This window comes from Triturus cristatus, chromosome 12 (genome assembly GCF_964204655.1).
Source record: "Triturus cristatus chromosome 12, aTriCri1.1, whole genome shotgun sequence".
Classification (NCBI taxonomy): domain Eukaryota; kingdom Metazoa; phylum Chordata; class Amphibia; order Caudata; family Salamandridae; genus Triturus; species Triturus cristatus.
In genome coordinates, this window is record NC_140595.1 from 704,206,155 (window position 1) to 704,227,680 (window position 21,526).

Here is a 21,526-nt window from a genome sequence, read left to right on the forward strand (position 1 = left end):
GCATACTTGTTCATATTTTAAGTAGTTCGCACAGACACACGTTTTAAAAACAATAAAGTTCCTAATACCTGCCTTCTCTGAACAGTTAGCTTGCTGCCCCATCCCCCTCCTCCCTATCCTCTGTTGTGTGAATCCATGGACTAGCCTCCTCCCTCCTGCCATGCATGGTCTGATGTGCTGCCACTGCCCTCAATTTAGTATGATGTACCAGTCCCCTCCTCCTGCCCTCCATTGCCCAATTCTATGCCCCATCATTGACATCCTGCTTAAACTCTGTGCTTAGCGTGCTGCCCCTATTCTCCTTCCCCCTGCCCTCCGATGTCTTTGTGCATGCCCCTGCTCCATCCTTTTTGCCCACCATGTTCCATGGACCTGCCACTCCTATCTACACTGAATGTTCTGTTGAGCTGCCACTCCCCTCCCACCTGCCTAGCATTGTCAGATGACTGTAACCTGTCCCTGCCACCTCCACCCTGCCTGTCCACATGCCATGCCCCTATCCTCTTCCTCCTGTCCTACATGGTCCATTGTACTGCCACATCCTTCTGCCCTCCCTGGTCTGTTGTGCTGCAACTGCTCCTCCTGCCTGCCCCGTGCGGTCTGTTGTGAGGCCCCTTCCCCTGAACTTTCTTGTCTGTGCACAGGTCCTGACCCTCCCTTCTATTCTCCATCGTCCTTTGTGCATGCCCCTGCACCCTCCTTCTTGCCAATCATAGCCATTGTGCTGCCACTAACCCTCCCACTTGCCATGCATGGTCTTCTGTGCTGCCATGGCCCCTCCCACCTTCCCTGTGTGGTCAGTTAGCTGCCCCTGACCCCCTCCCACCTTCCCTCCATGGTCTGTGTGTATGCCATCACAGTCTCACTGTTGCTCTTCATGGTGTGTCTTGCTTCTAGTGCCCATCCTGCCTGACCTCCATGGCTATCTTGCTGCTCCTGCCCTGCCCCCTTGCCCCCAGCCCTCTGTTTACATGTGCAGACCCCTACTCTCTCCCTCCTGGCTTGTCTGTTCCATTGTAATGCCCCTGATCCGTCCCTCCTGTCCTTTATGGTCTGTTATGTTGCAGCTTTCTCTCCTGTCTGTCCATTATGGTCAGCTAGCTACCATTGCCTCTTGCCCTCTGTTCTCTGTTGTCCATGTGCATGGTCCTGTCCCCTCCCTCTTGCTTTCTATGGATTGTTGTGCTGCACTCCCGTCCCGCATGCCCTGTGTGGTGTATTGTGCTGCTGCAAACCCTGATGCCTACCCTGCAGGGTCAGTTTGTTGCACCTCTCCATGTCCCTCCTGTCCTCTGTTATCCAAGTCCATGTCCCTACCCCATTTCCTTCCATGATCCAATGTACCATACTTGCGAACATTTTGAACTTGGTAAGAGGGAGATTTTGAAAAAAAACTGGGGTATTGATTTTCCCCTTTGAGTTACATTGAAAAAGAGGAGATTGTAGACAGGAGACAGATCAAATAAAGCCCATTTGAGCTTAAAAACATTGGACGTTTCCTGGCTGAACCGGGTCTGTTGGCATGTATGGTTGTACTACCATTGCCTCTTCCTTCTGCCCACAATGGTCTATTACATTGCCACAGCCTCTCTTGCAAGTCCTGTATTGTTGGTTTGTTGCCCCTGCCCCCCTTTCCACTGCCCTCCATAGTCTGTTGTGCTGCCACTGCCCTTCCTGCCTGCTCAGTGTGGTTACATTTTTGCCTTTGCACCCTCCTACCTGCCTTCAATTTTCAGAGTCCGTGCCCCTGGCCTCTGCCTCTCAACAGTATACTAATGAACAACTAGATTGCTAACATTCTATATTTATTACAAAAGTGTGGAACGCCTGACGTCATCTTGATGTAATCAAAACGGGAATACCTAGAGCATTTCCTTTAGAAATTACATATACGAGAGGGTCTTCATAAGGACATATTTTCTGAGTTTTCAAATAGCGACAAAGCACTTTTAAATTATTTGTTATCTTTATGTTTTTTTATCCAGTTGACCACTTGATTAAATGTTGCACTTAGGGGAGAGGAAGTGGTGTTACTTCCAGAACTGCAGACTTTGCAACTGGGGAACCAGGTTGGAGTTTCTGCTTCAGCTCGACATTCTGTGATTCTGGTCAAATCCCTTAGTCTCCCCATGTCTACAACCAAAATGAATTTGTTCTTGTGTGATGTAACCAATGCTCATGTAAAGCACTCCAATACCTGACAAGTCTGCACTATATAACACTGCAAAAACACAAAATAATAAGTGTTTTGCACACTTCTGTCATTGGGCTATATTTGGGCTACATCTGGGTGATTTGGGGCTACATTTGGGCTCTTTTGTCTCCGGTGGCCATCTTGGGAGATTTATTTGTTATGAAGTTTCCTAATTTCCTCATGTACTGCAGTCTCCTCAGTAGGAAATGCTTTCAGTTTTTTACTTTGATTCCATCATGAAGGTATTCAGATATGTCACACATTTGCCATAAATTCTGAAAGTTAGCACTCTAGTTGCTCATTAGATCACTGTAGTAAAACTACTGTTCACCATGGAAGTCTGCTCCTGGTATTAAAAGTGCATGTTTCAGTCTGCATGTCAGAATTTGTTAATGAAATAGAAGAGGATTTGAGAAGTCACTTAAAATGTGCCCTCATTTTCTTTCTTCAGCATTAATCATAATTTCTATGGCAAAATGAACCCCCTCATTGTGTTCCTTTTTAAATTAAATGTTTTAAGTGTTACCAGTTTATTCCAATCAAGATGGCTTCAGGTGTGCCATACTTTTGTCATAATGAAGACAGTAAGCGCTCTAGTTGTTTTTAAGAACACTCTGGGACATTCTGTCATTGGGCTATACTTGGGCTACATCTGGGTGATATTTGGGCTACATTTGGGCAAAAAGGATGGAGCAGGGGCATGCACAAAGACATCGGAGGGCAGGGGGGAGGAGAATAGGGGCAGCACGCTAAGCACAGAGTTTAAGCAGGAGGTCAATGATGGGGCATCGAATTGGGCAATGGAGGGCAGGAGGAGGGGACTGGTACATCATACTAAATTGAGGGCAATGGCAGCACATGAGACCATGCATGGCAGGAGGGAGGAGGCTAGTCCATGGATTCACACAACAGAGGATAGGGAGGAGTGGGATGGGGCAGCAAGCTATCTGTTCAGAGAAGGCGGGTATTAGGAACTTTATTGTTTTTAAAACGTGTGTCTGTGCGAACTACTTAAAATATGAACAAGTATGCAGCATAATCTCACTTTTATTCAGGAAGAGGAGGACGTTTGTGACTGTGACTCCGGGCTCACTTGGCAGAAACACCCCCTGACCCTCCACCCCCTATCGCAAAATGTAATGCCCGTGAAAAGGGTAGGTGAACACAGTGTTATATAGAACATAGTCCTGAGAGCACGATTGAAAATGAAAACTAGATATAGTGTATGGTATAAACTATGCACCAAAAAGTGTGATATAAGATGAACCGGGCGTGAAATATAATATGCAATACATTGTGCGCAATGACAGATTCATTGGAGAGCGCGAGATAGCACAGGCACTAGCGCGTGCTATGCGATGTGCGCCTTGGAGTGTAATATGCACAGGGCAGTGTTGTGTAACCTAACTAGTCTCTAAAGTTGTAATATAAAATATGTGCTGGGGAGTGTAACGTTGCATATGCACTGTGACAAAGATATGGATCCCAGATTGTAATATGTATGGCATAGCACTGTGCATTATAACATAGGCATCGAGGAAGGCATGTTAGATGGGGCAATATAACCCGTGCGAAGACAAGTGTGGCATGACATATTCACGGGGTGGTGTTACAGTGCACATGGGCTAGAGAGTGTCATAGCATATGCACTAGCTGGTGGAATACAACACAGAGGTGTGTGGCACTCAGCAGGCAATGGTGGGTGTAACACAGCATTGGGCTCTGCCAGGAGCGCGCTGTGACTCTCAAGTGATGTTCGTCCCCTTTCCAGAGAGTAAAATAAAAAGTATTACACATCCGGCAGTGGATGTGTGTTTTATTAACCGTGAGGGGGGTTTCTTGCATAGTTTTGGTAGAATTTTTGTCGAATCCCCTTTGAATGGCTTGGTGTGCATGTGTATTAAATGTGCCCGTCAATAGCTACCCATGTTTGTATAAATAAACGACAAGGGTGTGTACCGGGATTAGGCACGGTAGGGCATCAGACATGTCAGAGCTTCACTAGTGGTGTAAATACATTCCACGTGGATTCATGGTATGCATAGTCGCCTTTTAATGAATAAAACTCAAATCGTCATGGTGATAGGTACGTACGGTTTGTCCAGCATGTCCTAGGTGTGTCTATAAATATATATTTTTTAAAATAATAAAAAACAGTGGCCGGCCCTGGGGATTGGGGTCAAAAAAACATAATTAGGAGACAGGCCCTGGGGGATGGGGTCATCAGGGCCAATAAATTAGAATAAGAAGGGGAACCACACAGCCCCCCTTCTTAAAAAATTAAAATAAATAAAAGACTGGCATCGTGCCGGAGGCCACGCCCCCTCCTTGCAGCACTCTGCAAACGCGCCCCCTGGTGAGTTGTAAGTTGGGGAATTAATTCCTCTTCAATACTGAGGGTCCCTGAGGGCCAAGTAGCCCAACAGGCATCTCCAGTATGCGCCAGGGAGCTGCGCTGCAGACAGATGTTCTGAGGCCAAGCCCCTTTTTACACCTCTCTGCAACGCAGCTCAGTGGCGCTTACTGGAGGTACCTAGTGGTCTAGTTTGACCCTAGGGACCCTTAGGATTCAAGGGGACTTAATCTCTCAATTTAGAACAGCCACAGGGCGTGTTTACACAGTGGTGAAGGGAGGGGACGGGGCCTGAGGTGACGTGTGCAAACACGCACTATGGCACGTTTTAAATTGGGGATATAATTTCCCTTCAATACTGAGGGCCCCTGGGGGCTAACTAGCCCACCAAGTGCTTCCAGTAAGCGCCACTGAGCTGCATTGCAGAGAGGTGGTCCAGGCTGTGCCACTTTTTACACCTCTCTGCAACGCAGCTCTGTGGCACTTACTGGAGGTACCTAGTGGGCTAGTTGGACCCTAGGGACCCTCAGGATTCAAATGAACTTAATCTCCCAACTAAAAACTGACACAGGGCGTGTTTACACAGTGGTGAAGGGAGGGGACGGGGCCTGAGTTAACGTGTGCAAAAACGCCCTGTGGCCTGTTTTAAGAGGTAGTTTTAATCCCCCTGCCCTATTATATACTAGGGGCTTACAGGGGAGGTCATGCTAATCACAGCGGGACCCCAACGCATAATGTTCCCTAGTGTATGTATGTGTTTTCACTGTATTCTAAGTGTCTTTTAACATAGCACTGGCTCTAGGACTGGTTAGTCAGACTCAGTTACCACCAGTATCCGTCTGAAAAAGTTGAGGGTACAGGATGATTTTGCAACAAGGATTCTTTCTGCTCTTCTTTTTGTTCTTTCTGCACGTTATCCTTCTTCCTGCACTTTTCTTCGTCTTTGAGGACTTCTGTTGCTTCTTTCTGCACTTCTTTTTTTTCTTTCTGTGCATTTTTTTATTCTTTCTTCACATGTCCTATCTCTGTAGGCATAGTTAGAAATTAGCATTTAAAAAACCTTTGAAATTCACTGAAAAAACCATAGGTTTCAGGGGTGTTATAGTTAGCTGGACTTTTCACTTGTACAAAACCATTGAAATTCCCCCGTTATAGTTAGTTCAGCTAACTATAACTCGCGCGCCCGCAATGCACTGCTGATGACGTCACATATTACATCACTCATGACATGGTCAGTGACATCACTCATGACATCACTGATGATATCTCAAATGACATCACTGATGACATCACTGATGACATCATCCTTGTGATAGAGTGGTAGACCTCCTCTCACCCTAATATAACTTTTGATACACACATTCAAAAATAGAGAGTAAAATTTTCAAAACAATGGACATACCAATACCAGTTACAACAACCTCTTCAGTAATTCTAAGATCCACATACACATCCACTCATTCACCAACAGTCCTATACAGTCACTCATACATGTACTCACTCATCATATGTACTCATACACCTATACATCCTGTTACACAATGCCACTCATCCATAGAGTTACTCACACACATAGTCACTCATGCTAATAAAGAATCAAACATACATTTACTTGCATATAGAGTTATACACACACCACCACACTTATTTCTACGGAAACTTACACATACTTAGTCTTTTAAACAATCACTTATAGAAACACATACTTATTCATACAGGAACTCTTTCAATCTCTCACTCTCACATATACTCACTTATATACACCAATAGTCACATATACTAGTTTAAAACATATGTAGTTACTCATAAAGACACTATTGAGACAGTCATTCACTCACTAACACACCCATACACACACTCATCCACCCATACAGTCCTGCACACATGCTGTCTTCAACACATACAAACAGTGAGTCACTCATTCATGCACCTATGCACTATGTAATACCCCCCACCGAACCATGCAGACACTCAGACTGATACTCAAAAAACCAACTAATAACCTATATAGACACCCATGTAGCTACTCACCAACCCATGCAGCCACTTATACACAAAGTGAGAGACTGATACAGATATTTACATATTTAAACATTACTCACCAAGCCATGTATTCACTATGATACACTTAATCAGTCAGTTACACAGTCAATTTTTCAAAAACAAATCATCCATTTAGACACTTATATACCCATTTATTCTTCCATTGACCTTGAGATATACATATATAAAACATATTTAATTTTCAGGAAAACAGACATTCACTGGATGATGTCATCAGTGATGTCATCAGTGATGTCATTTGAGATGTCATCAGTGATGTCATGAGTGATGTCACTGACCATGTCATGAGTGATGTAATATGTGACGTCATCAGCAGTGCATTGCGGGCGCGCGAGTTATAGTTAGCTGAACTAACTATAACGGGGGAATTTCAATGGTTTTGTACAAGTTAAAAGTCCAGCTAACTATAACACCCCTGAAACCTATGGTTTTTTCAGTGAATATATATATATATACATATATAGTGATATAGGTAACCTATATCACAGTAAGGGGTGCATGCACCACCTTACCCAGGCTGCAGTAGCAGATCTGTGGTGTCCTTTTGGGTGGCTTGCCAGGGGTGGCATAATACATGCTTCAGCCCCTGGTAGGCCTCTGGGGTATCTATGCCCTGGGTATATAGTATACCAAATACTAGGGACTTATAAGGGCACTTCTGATCCAAGCTGTAATGTACCTAAAGTACATGGAATCATTTTAGAGAGGAAGCAGCAAAGCTGGGTCCCTGAATAGCAGGGTCCCAGCCAGACTAAAGTCGAAAAACAGTGAAACACCAGCAAAAAGTGGGGGTAAACACGTGAAGCAGATCCTACTCTACTACAGCATGTATCTTTCATGTATTGTACCACTCACAGGTACACATACAACCAGCCCATACACTTATCCTGCATGTACTGCACAGCACTACATCCTTTAGGTACTCCACCACTCATACGCACATGCACCTCCAGCACATGTGTAAATCATGCACACTACACTCAGTACCACATTTTACCTGTGTGGCACACTATCCAGGCACACATACAACCAGTGCAGGTTCACCACTTTAGCATTGTGCAGCACTTCACACCAACCTGATGTAGGCCAAGTGCGAGTTAACCACACAGTAGTGGAACCTTTAAAAAGCGAATGAGCCTTTAGGCCTCACTCCAGTGAAACGGGTTAAGAAGGACCTGTTCACTCCTTCTAATCACAACACGGTATGATGCCACCACCGCACTCATGCTGCTTAACTCCTTGTGAAGTTAGTAACCTTACACTACTATGAGGGTACCGCTTTGGGCACCCCTCCCATTCCAATAAGACCAGAATTCATAAGACAGGCCTATGTCATGGCATGCATGCATTATCTGTGTTTGTTTATGACAACAAAAATCAGCATTACGGATCCAGACACCAGTACCGGTGGACCACACAAGTCAGAGGTGCACGTCCATTACCATGAAGTGGAGATTTCTGTTTCAACGCCACCTAAATGGTATGCCTTATCTCTACGGCGAGTCATTTTACTGAGCTTGGAATTAACATTGTCTCTTTGCACTATCTAATCTTTCTTACCTTGAACAGAGGGTGAGCCGTTGGGAGTTGCCTCAATGTAGCAATGCAAAACACCTCTGCAAAGAGGTGTGTCCTCAGGTAATGGGACACAGGCTGGTGGGTGCTAAAATTGGCAGCCCTCACCCACATCTTGGCAAGTATCCAGTCCCACTCATTGTCACTCGGTAGGAAGATAGGGTTTTCTGGCCCTGGTGTCTGATTGATCTGCAGAGTAAGATGCACAAACAGAAAGTTACTGGACCCTTCTGGTTACTGATCAAGCTGCAGCTGTCAGAACTTAGCTGACCCACACAAATATTAGACTTGGAGGATGTTTGCATGATGTTTGCTGAAAAAGAATGCCAAGTTCATTGCAAACATTCTAACATTACACATTCTTTATTTCTCAGAAATCCCACAAGAAGAAAATTACAAGGTTGACAAATGATTTGAGTCTAATGTTAGAAAGGAAAGCTAAACCTACAGTAATGTGGAGGAAAGACATTGGAAACATTAGCTCTCATCAAAAGAGCAAAAAGTAAAATACGGCGACTGTCGACTCACATATGGACTCAGTCTACTGAGAACCTTGTACTCTGAAGATAATATGCAAGCAACATTGGAACAAATTAGGCATGTAAAAGTCTGTTTGTGATTGCATATGAACCAATTCATAAGGTTTTTTGACAATGAGAAGATTGACTTACTCTTGCAAATTGAAGAGTAAGGCAGCTTACCCAGCTTTTCCAGAATAATCTTTATGAATCAACACAATGTAAGCAAGATGGTTCTCTTTGAGAATATATTTTTCTACCTGAAGGCAGAAGTTTTTGCCTCTTTTTGGAAAACATTTGTTTTCAGTTTTTTAAATTATTTTTGTCTACTTCTGAATACTGTTTCTTTGTAAAAGTGCATGGAAACAGTGGCTAACCACATAATTTGAAAGAAAAACAGGACATTGGAATCTTATCAGGAAACCATCAGCATGCAAGTAATACCATCTTCCATAGGGGCTGCAAAATGCTTGGAAACTGAGCAGATATTAAACAAAGAGGTATATGTGCTGATGTGAGCTCTTGGCAAAAAAAGACATTGCATTTAAAAGAGATATTGAAACAAATATCATCTAAAAGTAACCTAATGAAGGGCACTGATCACTTACAGTTATTGACATTCTGAACAATCACCTAATGTCTTAAAATTTCAGGCAAAATCTTGTATAGGCCAGATGGCTCATTAAAGGCAACAAATTACCTGGATGGCAATGGGTATCATTTCATCATCACGTGTGAGGTAGAAAAGACACATAGGAGAAGGAATATACTGCTTATGGCCGTCTATTTCATTTGGGGAAATGTCTTCCAGTATTTTATAATCGACAATGAAGATCTTTCCTCTCTGCAAACAGAAAAGATGAACTGATGAGATTGTTGTAATCAGAAGAAGACATAGCATCAATAAACTCACCCATGATTGCAAGATAGCATAGTTGGTCAGGTGCAAAGAATATCATAACCCTGACCACACATACAGCCATGGGAACCTTCTTTTCAGGTTCAACTAAATATAAAATTCTAAGAACTCCCTGAAAGCAATACACTTTGAAACTTTAAGTAGTACCTGTAGTTGAAAAGTATACAGTTTCATACATCTGTGAGCTCTTTATAATTGGGCACTGTATGCAAACACATTTAGAAGATATCAATTCTGATTCACTAAGCATAATGTTGCAATAAAATAGCCTGATTAATCAGAGGACTTTAAAATATTCTCATCTTAAACAGGCAGATTCCCCATCTGCATCTTTGGCATTCTTTGAAATCTCCCAGATTTACTGGTGCATATACAACTTCCAAAGATACCCCATCTTAGAAAAGATCCATCCGTGCCGTGAACCTTACCTAAGGTAACGAATGGTGAGAAATAGAAAGTGCACTTATTGGACAGTCAGTGCATCCCAGGACTTGTGGCTTAGACACTCATGGACTTGTGTTAGTGTTGAAGCAGTTGAAGTCACCCAGATTGATACTCTGCAACTTGCATGGATCATCAGAAGGGAATAGAGCTGGTTGGAGTATAGGGCCCTATATCAGAGGAGATATGTCAAGCTTAGGGTTTTTCATGTGCCTGGTGGACTCCGTGTATTGGATGAAAGGGGAGTGGCCAAGATATATCAATGGCCTTTTCAAAGATGGAGGTCTGTCCAAAGATTATTGCCTGAGGTTTCCAATTCAAGATGAAGTTGTGTCTTTTCTTGTGACGTCAGTTCCTGTTTGGAGTAGATTTAGAGGATGGATTGATGAACTAATGGATACATTGCAATGTACTCCTTCCCTTACTTTTCATTGCTTTCATCAACCACCTGCTACTTATTTCTCCCTGAAGTTTGTTCCTTTGCAGTCATATTTCCAATTGGATTTTTTTATGCAACCCTTTGCTTGACTCGTTTCTCTGCCATGATGCCAGGTAGGATTTGGTACCTTATTTTCCTACATATGCATACATCTTCATCGTAATTCGAGAGTTACAGTATTTCGAAGGTAATCTGTTGCCATTTGTGGCCTTCCCCCCAAACTATCACCATCTTAAAAAGACACTTGACACCTTTCACATCTACTAATAAGGGTAAGATGGCACCATGGTCACTAGTAGAAGCCACACATTCCTCAGACAATCAAGAAGGAATGAAGGCTGACCTACATAGTGCCTAGCCCTTAATACACTGCCTTACTTGCTGGTCAATAAGTCACACAGTCAATGGTGGCTAATTCATCACTAGTTGTGCTGAATTTCAGTCAATTGAAAACCAACATGGGCATGACTTCCGACATTCACTTAAAGATGTATGGTATCTCAATCATTCTGGAACCTCATTCCCAACTCTATTATTGAGCAAAGATGAATAAACACTAAAAATGCAACTAATTTTAGGTGGGGAAACATCCTTTACAATGCAGTTTTAACCTTACAGTGTCTTTACCACACAGCTTTTACTATGCATGTGTTTATCATGAATGCATATGTTGGTGATTTTACCATGCATTCTGTTAGACCTGGCACCTTGGCGTGAGTCTCCCTTCCAATTTTTGTCGCTGTGCCTCATGTGTTTCTATGGTGTTGGCCGCTCAGCGCACTGTGCCTCTGCCAACCAGTGTCACGGTGCAAGTGCTCCCTATGTAAAATGCATATGTTGGTTGGATTCCATGATTGGCTTATTTGGTTTACTGTCAGACCCCAGTAAAGTGCACCAGGAGTGCCAGGGCGTGTAAATACCAAATGCCGCTGGTGGGCTCGCAGCACTGGTTGTTCCACCCACAGAAGCGGCCTGGTAAACTATGTCTAGGGATTGCCATCGCAGAACCTGCGTGCAGTCTGGTACTGACATGCTGACTGGGCAAGTGCACACACTTGCCAGTCCCTAAACCTTCCCTTAACTTCATATTAGTCACCCCTCTGGTAGGCCCACGGGCAGGGTGCGTTGTAAGCATAAGGTAGGACAAGCCCTGAAATGCGTGGCATGTCCTAATAGTGAATTACCGCCATCTTCGTTTTTCACTATTGTAAGGCTACCCTGTTCTCATAGGCCAGAATGGGCTTTTAAGATTGTTACATCCTATGATCCTAACAGGCCCAGGGACATGGTAGAAACCCGAGTTTAGGAACCCAGGAGGGAACCCAGATGGGCACGGCTAGGTAGCCTGGTGGTGAATAGAGAGATTGACAGGTAGATGGGTGGGAGGAGTACACCTGGACTCTGAATAGGACTGTGCTCTGCCACCACAATGCCGGCTCCGCCCCCTGTGGAGCGTCTGATGACTCTGCCCTGCACTCTGAAAGAAGAAGCCTGCATCGCAAAAACAAAGTGCTCAGAAACCGGACTGGACTAGGCAAGGGCCCCCCTGGCCTGAGAGAACAAAAGAAATGCAGTATAAATGTAGGAGCCCTGCTCCTAAGAAACTAGATCCGCTTTGAACCAAGAAGAATCTCTGTCTGAGGAGGAGGCACCAGGAAAGCTGTAAGGAGGAAGACTGTCCCTATCCTGGGGGACTGGCCTGCAGTGGTGACCTTGCTGCCAAAGGAGAGAAGAGGAACCTTTCACTAGAGACTATGCTTTACTTTTATCTTCAAGAAACTTGTGCTTTCCAAATGATCTCCAAGGGCTTGGAAGCGAGCTTGCCCCCTGAACTGAGCCCCAGGACCATTGGGCTCATCCTGACCTTCACCCGCCTGCCGCTGGACTGTGGTGTTCCTTCCCTCGCCGGAGCCGTGACTCTCATGCCCCCAGCCCCTCCTTGAGCCGTGACCGGACTGCTTAGCCGCCCCGCCTTGGGAAGAGCCTCGCTCGATCTGAGCCGCTCTCCCTACGCTGTGCTGGGCTGCTCCCGTCACCTTGCTCGCAGGAGGCCCGCTGCGCACCTTCACCCTCCCGCCGGAATCGGCGTTGTGAGCAACTTCAAGCCTCGGACGGCCCGGACGTAAGAAAGCGTGCCCGGCTACCCCGCTTTGCTCACTTGCCAACCTGCAACACCCCGCTCTTGCCGTGAGCCTGAAGGCCTAGACCCCCCTCGTGAAGCGTGGAAGCCCCGGACGCCGCCTCGCCCTTTTGAAAGAGCCGCTGAGTGTCCCGCAACTGCCTTCACGACAAGAAACAAAGGTACTGTACTTACGAACTCCACCGCGAGCTCGCATCGGATCCAGGGTCCGCAACGTTCTGTTTTCCCTGTCGTCTGGCGCGTGCACCCCGGTCGTCGCCTCAGCGCGATGTGCGCTAAGGCCCACAGTTCCCCTTGTTACCTGCATGAGAAGACTGTCCGCCTAAAAGAACTTTCCGTATTTATAAAGATCGTGGCCCCACCGTTTCATCGTTACTGGGTCTTGTACTAAGTCTGCTGAAAATATATAAAAGCCATATTTTTATACAACCTGCCTAGTGTCCGTTTGTGGTGCATGTGATGAATTCACTGTGTGTATAATTGCAGATGCTTAACCGTGTACGCCCAGAAGTTTAGCCTTGACTGCTCGCGCCACGCACCTAGAGGGTGAGCAGGGGTTATTATGAGGAGTCATCCTTCGCCCTGACTAGAAGTAAAGGGTCCCTGCTTGTCGCTGGTACTTACCTGCGCCAACCAGAGCCCCCTCATTTCTAACATTGGAGGCAGCGGTGAGGATTTTCGAATTTGCATTTGTGGTTCATATACAGTGAATCATTGATCACCACATAGTGAGTGCAGACCAATAATGCTGCCACAACACTATTGATTTTTTTTTGTTTTGCCAAGAATCTCCATTGTTTAAGCCATGCCTGGTTCACTCCCTGCAGGAAGGGTAGCCTCTATAATCTCTGGATTGGATGACATAGATTGGGGAGAAGGCGCACTTGAGAGCTATACAAATGAAGAGTTGAAAGGTTTTTGCTCCAAGTTCAGAATTTCCCAAACTGGATTGAAAAACAATGCCCAACTCGTAAAGGCACTGAGGGCCTGGTATGAGTCAAGGGCACCAGAGAATCAGGTGGAATTGGTTCCACCAGAAAGCATCCATGAGTTTGGCAGAGGCCTGTCGCCAGAAGAGTTGGCAGATAGGGCAGCAACCAGGGCACATGAAGTGGAGATGGCACGGCTTAATGGGCAGATGGACATGGACAAACAAAGATTGGCCATGGAAGAGAAGAAACTCCAATTAGAGCATGAAATGAAGTTGAGGGAGCTGGAGCTGAAAGAAAAAAGTTTAGAGCTTCATCCCTCTGGTGGTAGCACACCTCCAGTACCGGCGGAATCAAGAGCATACATTCCTAAAGATATAGTTAAGGAGTTTTTTAAGAATGATGACATAGGACAGTGGTTCAGAGCCTACGAGGTAGCCATGTCTTCCCACCGGGTCCCTGAGAGAGATTGGGGAGCGGGGTTGTGGGTGCGGTTCCTGAGTGAGGGGTGGGACACACTGTTAAATTTACCTGCAGATGTTCATAATTCTTACCCCCATATGAAAGAAGCATTGATGACTAGGTATGGGTTAACTCCTGAGTTATATAGGCAAAGGTTCAGGGCTTGCACAAAGATCCCTAACAGTACGTATGTTGAATATGTGACTTTTTTTTGCAGAGCCTTGGATGGTTGGGTAAAAGGTAGCAAGGTAAATGATTATCAAGGGCTTCTTGGTTTAATGGCATGGGAGCACTTGTCCAGTAATTGTTTTCCTGAGCTACGCCAGCACCTGATTGATAGTAGGCTGATTAACCCTAGGAAGCTTGCTGAGGAGGCGGACCGCTGGGTCAGTACCAGGGTCCACAAGGGTCACGTGGGAGATTCCGCCAAAGGTGGGCAGGGTCTCCAGCAGAAGAGTGGGGGGGACAGGGGTAACCAGAGGGAGTTCCCAAAAAGGCCCCAAAGTAATCCCCAAGGGAACCAAGGGAAAGGTTCTCAGCCTCCCCCACCCCCCGAGACCGACCGGGCCCCGACAGATCCTCCTGTTCAGAAGGGGCCCATAAGATGTTACAGGTGTAATAACGTGGGGCATTTTGACTCTGATGTAAAGTGTCCTTTGTATGGTAAACCAGCACCCACTGGTGCTCCACCCCGGCAGGTGGCTAGTGTAGCCTTGGGGGAGGAGAGGGGTGTCCAAGGTGGGTGGGGTCCCACAGAGATGTCCCTTGTCTCATTAGGAGACTGTGAAGTGGTCCCCCAAACCCAACTGCCTGAGAACACTAAGAAGTACAGGCAGTGGGTGACCATAAATGGCCGTAGAGTGGAAGCTCTCAGAGATACAGGAGCCAGTGTGATAGCTGTCAAGTGTCACCTGGTGTCTCAAGAGCAGGTTGTCCCAGGAGCATTCTATCCCGTTGTTGCCGCTGACAACACAGAGAGGCACTGCAAGGTGGCTCAGGTTTCCTTTGAGTGGGGGGGGGGGCTCTGGTACTCTTCAGGTAGCTGTGAGGCCCGCCATGCCTGTAGACTGTTAGGGAACGATTTGGAGAGCTCACCTTGGGCTAAGGTGGAGCGGAGTGCTCACCTGGAGATGTTGGGTATGCCGGATTGGGCGTGTGTCACCACGCGGTCCATGGCAGCCAGTAGAGGTACTCAAGAGGTCCTGGAGCCTGAGAGGGAGGCCCAGGAACCAGCCTTAGAGAGAAGGAGCAGGGGGCGCAGGAAGCTGGCCCCTGAAGTTTCCATGGTCCAGGAGGAAGCAGACCTTGAGGGGGATGCCCTGGAGCCTACAGGGGAACAGATAGCTGAACTGGGGGACCTGCCTGAGCTGACCCATTGGCAGCAGGAAGGAGGCCCCTCCAGGGAGGACTTTTGCAAGACACAGAAAGAATGCTCTTCCCTCGTGGGTGTGCGGCAGCAGGCTGCAGACCAGGCCGCAGGTGATCAGTCTGGGTCATATTTCATTTACTGGGAGAACGACGTCCTATATACAGAGCCTAAGGTTGCTGAGCCTGGGTCAGCCCGTGCGCTGGTGGTACCCCAGGACTTCAGAGCCTTCCTACTGGGGCTGGCTCACGATGTGCCATTGGCAGGGCATTTGGGGCAGGACAAGACCTTTGAAAGGCTTGTCACCCACTTATATTGGCCTCAAATGCGCAGGAGTTCAGACACTCACTGCAGGACATGCCAGACTTGCCAGGAAAGTGGAAAGAGTGGAAGGAAGCTGAAGGCTCCACTCCAGCCATTCCCTGTGGTCGGTACCCCATTCCAGCGAGTGGGGATTGACATTGTAGGGCCACTGGACCCCAGGACAGCCATGGGCAATAGGTTCATCCTGGTCCCGGTGGACCATGCCACCCGGTACCCGGAAGCCATCCCTCTGAGGACAGTGACGGCCCCCGTGGTGGGACGTGCACTGATGGGAGTTTTCTCCAGAGTGGGATTCCCTCTAGAGGTGGTGTCTGACCGGGGTACCAATTTCATGTCCAAATACATGAAATCCCTTTGGCAAGAGTGTGGTGTAACCTACAAGTTCACCACACCTTACCACCCCCAAGGAAACGGGTTGGTTGAGAGATTCAACCGTACCCTCAAAGGCATGATAATGGGCCTAGAAGGACCCATGAGGCGTAAGTGGGACGTCCTCTTACCATGCCTTCTCTTTGCTTACCGTGAGGTGCCACAGAAGTCTATAGGGTTCAGCCCCTTTGAGCTCCTGCACGGCCACCCAGTGAGAGGACCTCTAAGTCTGGTCAAGGAAGGCTGGGAGCAATCTCCCAGGAAACCTCCCCAGAATGTATATAGTTACATGCTGGCCATCAGGATTCAGACTAGGCGATTCAGGCAACTTGCTGAGGCAAATCTGGAAGTCAGCCAGGAGGAGATGAAGCGGTGGTATGACCAGAATGCCACTCTGGTAGAGCTTCAGCCTGGACAGAAGGTGTGGGTCTTGGCCCCCGTGGAGCCGTGTGCGCTCCAGGATAAGTGGACCGGTCCCTTTGAGGTTGTGGAGCGCAAGAGTCCTGTTACCTACGTGGTGGACCTGAAGTCTCCTAAGAACCCCTTAAGGGTCCTACATGTCAACCGCCTCAAGCCCCACTTGGAGAGGTCCCAAGTGGGCATGCTCCTGGTGACAGAAGCTGGGATGGAAGAGGAGACCGAGCCTCTTCCAGACCTCCTGTCCGCCCAGGAGCAAGATGGGTCAGTGGATGGTGTCATCCTCTCTTCCGCCCTGACCCCTGAGCAACAGAATGATTGCCGCCAATTGCTGGGGCAATTTTCTGATCTGTTTTCCCTGGTTCCCGGTGTCACTGATTGGTGCGTCCATGATGTGGACACTGGGGATAGTACACCCGTGAGGCACAAGGCCTACAGGGTGACTGACAGGGTGAGGACATGCATCAAGGAGGAGGTCTCCAAGATGTTTGCACTCCGGGTAATTGAGTCTTCCAGTGGTCTTGGTCCCAAAGGCTGCCGCGCCGGGAGCCACACCCGAACTCCGGTTCTGTGTGGGCTACAGAGGACTCAATTCAGTCACCAGGACTGACGCACACCCCATCCCCAGAGCTGATGAGCTCATAGATCGGCTAGGGGCTGCTAACTACCTCAGCACGTTTGATTTAACGTTTGGGTATTGGCAGATCGCCTTGACCGATGGGGCCAAAGAGAGGTCAGCATTTTCCACCCCAGATGGGCACTACCAGTTCCGGGTTATGCCCTTTGGGATGAAGAATGCCCCTGCCACCTTCCAGAGGTTGGTCAACCAGGTGTTGGCTGGACTGGATTCGTTCAGTGCTGCCTACCTGGATGACATCGCAGTGTTCAGCTCCACGTGGGAAGAACACCTGTGCCACCTCTGGGAAGTGCCTCATGATCAAGGCGAGTAAGTGCCAGATCGGGCAGGGTTCCGTGGTGTACTTGGGGCACCAGGTTGGGAGCGGTCAGGTGGCGCCCCTTCAACCCAAGATAGAAACCATCCTGAATTGGGAGTCGCCCAAAACCCAGACAGAGGTGAGTGCCTTCCTAGGTCTCACCGGGTACTACAGGAGGTTTGTCAAGGGGATTGGCAACATTGTTGCCCCCTTGACAGCGCTGACTTCTAAGAAGCAGACCAGGAAAGTGATTTGGACTGACACCTGTCAGAAAGCTTTTGAGGCCCTGAAAACTGCTATGTGCACGGCGCCCGTGCTCTTGGCTCCCAACTTCTCCAAAGAGTTTATCGTTCAGACAGACGCTTCAGAGCATGGTGTGGGGGCTGTTCTTTCACAGATTAATGAAGAGGGCCTAGATCAACCTGTGGCTTTCCTTAGCAGGAGGTTACTTCCACGGGAACAGAGATGGAGTGCTATTGAGCGTGAGGCATTTGCTGTGGTCTGGGCGCTGAAGAAGCTAAGACCCTACCTGTTTGGGTCTCACTTCCAGGTTCAGACAGACCACAGGCCCCTCAGATGGTTGATGCATATGAGGGGTGAGAATCCAAAGCTGTTGAGGTGGTCCATTTCCCTACAGGGTATGGATTTCACGGTGGAACATCGCCCTGGTACAGATCACGCCAATGCTGACGGTCTGTCCAGATTTTTCCACCTTAGTGATGAGGAACTCCCTGGGGTAGGGTAGTTCTCCCCACTTTTCAGCTGGAGGGGACACGTGTTAGACCTGGCACCTTGGCATGAGTCTCCCTTCCACTTTTTGTCGCTGTGCCTCATGTGTTTCTATGGTGTTGGCCGCTCAGCGCACTGTGCCACTGCCAACCAGTGTCACGGTGCAAGTGCTCCCTATGTAAAATGCATATGTTGGTTGGATTCCATGATTGGCTTATTTGGTTTACTGTCAGACCCCAGTAAAGTGCACCAGGAGTGCCAGGGCGTGTGAATACAAATGCCGCTGGTGGGCTCGCAGCACTGGTTGTGCCACCCACAGAAGCGGCCTGGTAAACTATGTCTAGGGTCTGCCATCGCAGAACCTGCATGCAGTCTGGTACTGACATGCTGACTGGGCAAGTGCACACACTTGCCAATCCCTAAACCTTCCCTTAACTTCATATTAGTCACCCCTCTGGTAGGCCCACGGGCAGGGTGCGTTGGAAGCATAAGGTAGGACAAGCCCTGAAATGCGTGGCATGTCCTAATAGTGAATTACCGCCATCTTCGTTTTTCACTATTGTAAGTCTACCCTGTTCTCACAGGCCAGAATGGGCTGTTAAGATTGTTACATCCTATGATCCTAACAGGCCCAGGGAACATGGTAGAAACTCGAGTTTAGTATACCTGAACTCAGAATAATAAGGTACATCTTTTAGTAAGGTTTATTTTAATATTCTGCGTTTGCAAATGCCACTTTAGAAAGTTGGCCTTTGCTTGCCTAAACATTTCAGCCCGCCTCTGCGTGATGTGTATCTGCTGTCTGGCTTGTGTGAGTGACAAGGCTGGGGAAACCCAGATGGGCACGGCTAGGTAGCCTGGTGGTGAATAGAAAGATTGACAGGTAGATGGGTGGGAGGAGTACACCTGGACTCTGAATAGGACTGTGCTCTGCCACCACAATGCCGGCCTGTGGAGCATCTGATGATTCTGCCGTGCACTCTGAAAGAAGAAGCCTGCATCGCGAAAACAAAGTGCTCAGAAACTGGACTGGACTAGGCAAGGGCCCCCCTGGCCTGGGAGAACAATAGAAATGCAGTATAAATGTAGGAACCCTGCTCCTAAGAAACTAGATCCATTTTGAACCAAGAAGAATCTCTGCCTAAGGAGGAGGCGCCAGGAAAGCTGTAAGGAGGAAGACTGTCCCTATCCTGGGGGACTGGCCTGCAGTGGTGACCTTGCTGCCAAAGGAGAGAAGAGGAATCTTTCACTAGAGACTTTGCTTTACTTTTATCTTCAATAAACTTGTGCTTTCCAAACGATCTCAAAGGGCTTGGAAGCGAGCTTGCCCCCTGAACTGAGCCCCAGGACCATTGGGCTCATCCTGACCTTCACCCGCCTGCCGCTGGACTGTGGTGTTCCTTCCCTCGCTGGAGCCGTGACTCTCGTGCCCCCAGCCCCTCCTTGAGCCGTGACCGGACTGCTTAGCCGCACCCACCTTGGGAAGAGCCTCGCTCGCTCTGAGCCGCTCTCCCTACGCAGTGCTGGGCTGCCCCGTCACCTCGCTCGCAGGAGGCCCGCTGCGAACCTTCACCCTCCCGCCGGAATCGGCGTTGTGAGCAACTTCAAGCCTCGGACGGCCCGGACGTAAGAAAGCGTTCCCGGCTACCCCGCTTTGCTCACTTGCCAACCTGCAACACCCCGCTCTTGCCGTGAGCCTGAAGGCCTAGACCCCCCTCGTGAAGCATGGAAGCCCCAGACGCCGCCTCACCCTTTTGAAAGAGCCGCTGAGTGTCCCGCAACTGCCTTCATGACAAGAAACAAAGGTACTCTACTTACAAACTTGACCGCGAGCTCGCATCGGATCGAGGGTCCACAACGCTCTGTTTTTCCTGTCGTCTGGCACGTGCATCCCGGTCGCCGCCACAGCGCGAAGTGCGCTAATGTCCACAGTTCCCCTTGTTACCCGCATGAGAAGACTGTCCGCCTAAAAGAACTTTTCGTATTTATAAAGATCGTGGCCCCACCGTTTCATCGTTACTGGGTCTTGTACTAAGTCTGCTGAAAATATATAAAAGCCGTATTTTTATACAACCTGCCTAGTGTCCGTTTGTGGTGCATGTGATGAATTCACTGTGTGTATAATTGCAGATGTTTAACCGTGTATGCTCTGAAGTTTAGCTTTGACTGCTCGCGCCACGCACCTAGAGGGTGAGCAGGGGTTATTCTGAGGAGTCATCCTTCGCCCTGACTAGAAGTAAAGGGTTCCTGCTTGTCGCTGGTACTTACCTGCGCCAACCAGAGCCCCCTCATTTCTAACACATACCTTCAGCACACATGGTAAGTCTAATTAAGGTAAGTGTGTATGTATGCATATTTATATATATGTATGTATTTCACTGAAAAAACACAGGTTTCAGTGACGTTATAGTTAGGAATTAGCATTTAAAAAGCCTTCGATATTCACTGAAGAAAACACAGGTTTCAGGGTCGTTATAGTTAGGCTGACATTTCAGTGGTACAAAACCAGAGAAATTCAGCCGTTATAGTTAGCTGTGCTAAATATAACTTGTGCCCCCGCAATGCACTGCTGATGACGTCCACTATTACATCACTCATAACCTGGACAGTGACATCACTGATGACATCATTGATGACATCTCAAATGAAATCACTGATGACATCACTGATGCCATCATCCATTGACTGAGTGTTTCTAAAACGTTTAAGAGTGTTATATAGATATATGTACGCCAAGGTGTATTGAAGAATGAGTGGGTGTATGAGTGTCTGAATGGATGATTTAGTGGGTGCGTGACTGACTGTATAAGTGAGTGATTAAACGTGTCTTAGTGAATGCATGGGTAAATGACTAATCTGTGTGAATGTCTGTATCAGTCTCTCAGTTGGAGTGTAAGTGGCTGCATGGGTTGGTGAGTAACTAAATGAGTGTCTATATGGGTTAATAATTGGTTGTCTGAGTACCTGAGTGTCTGGGTGACTCCCTGCATGGATGTGTTAGTGGGTTATTCACTGGGTGTATGGGGTCATGAGTACATCTGCGGTGGCTGTATGGGTGAGTGAGTGTGCATATGGCTGTGTTGGTGAGTGAATGGATATCTCAGTGGTATATGTGTGAGTAACTATATATGTGAAAGGCAGTATAAGTGAGTGTTGGAGTATATATGTGGCTATATGTGAGAGTGAGTGATTGTGAGAGTGGCTGTATAGATGAGTGTGTGCTTGTGTCAGTGATTATAGAAAAGAGTAAATATGTGTTAGTATCTGTATGAATAAGTGAGGTGGTGTCTGTATAACTGAATAGGTGAGAAAATGGCAATGTAATTGATTCTTTTTTTAAATTGTTTATATT

General features: G+C 47.4%; 1 protein-coding gene across 1 annotated transcript in view; it reads right to left on the reverse strand.

Moving 5' to 3' along the window:
• The window catches only part of LOC146780157 (hydroperoxide isomerase ALOXE3-like), a 401,982-nt gene that overhangs the window by 95,382 nt on the left and 285,074 nt on the right, over window positions 1-21,526 (reverse strand). Inside the window, exons 7-8 of the mRNA XM_085639147.1 lie at window positions 9,405-9,548; window positions 8,172-8,375 (exon numbers count right to left, since the gene is read on the reverse strand). Of these exons, the coding sequence (XP_085495273.1) occupies window positions 8,172-8,375; window positions 9,405-9,548 (348 nt within the window). The remainder of the gene's footprint in view (window positions 1-8,171; window positions 8,376-9,404; window positions 9,549-21,526) is intronic.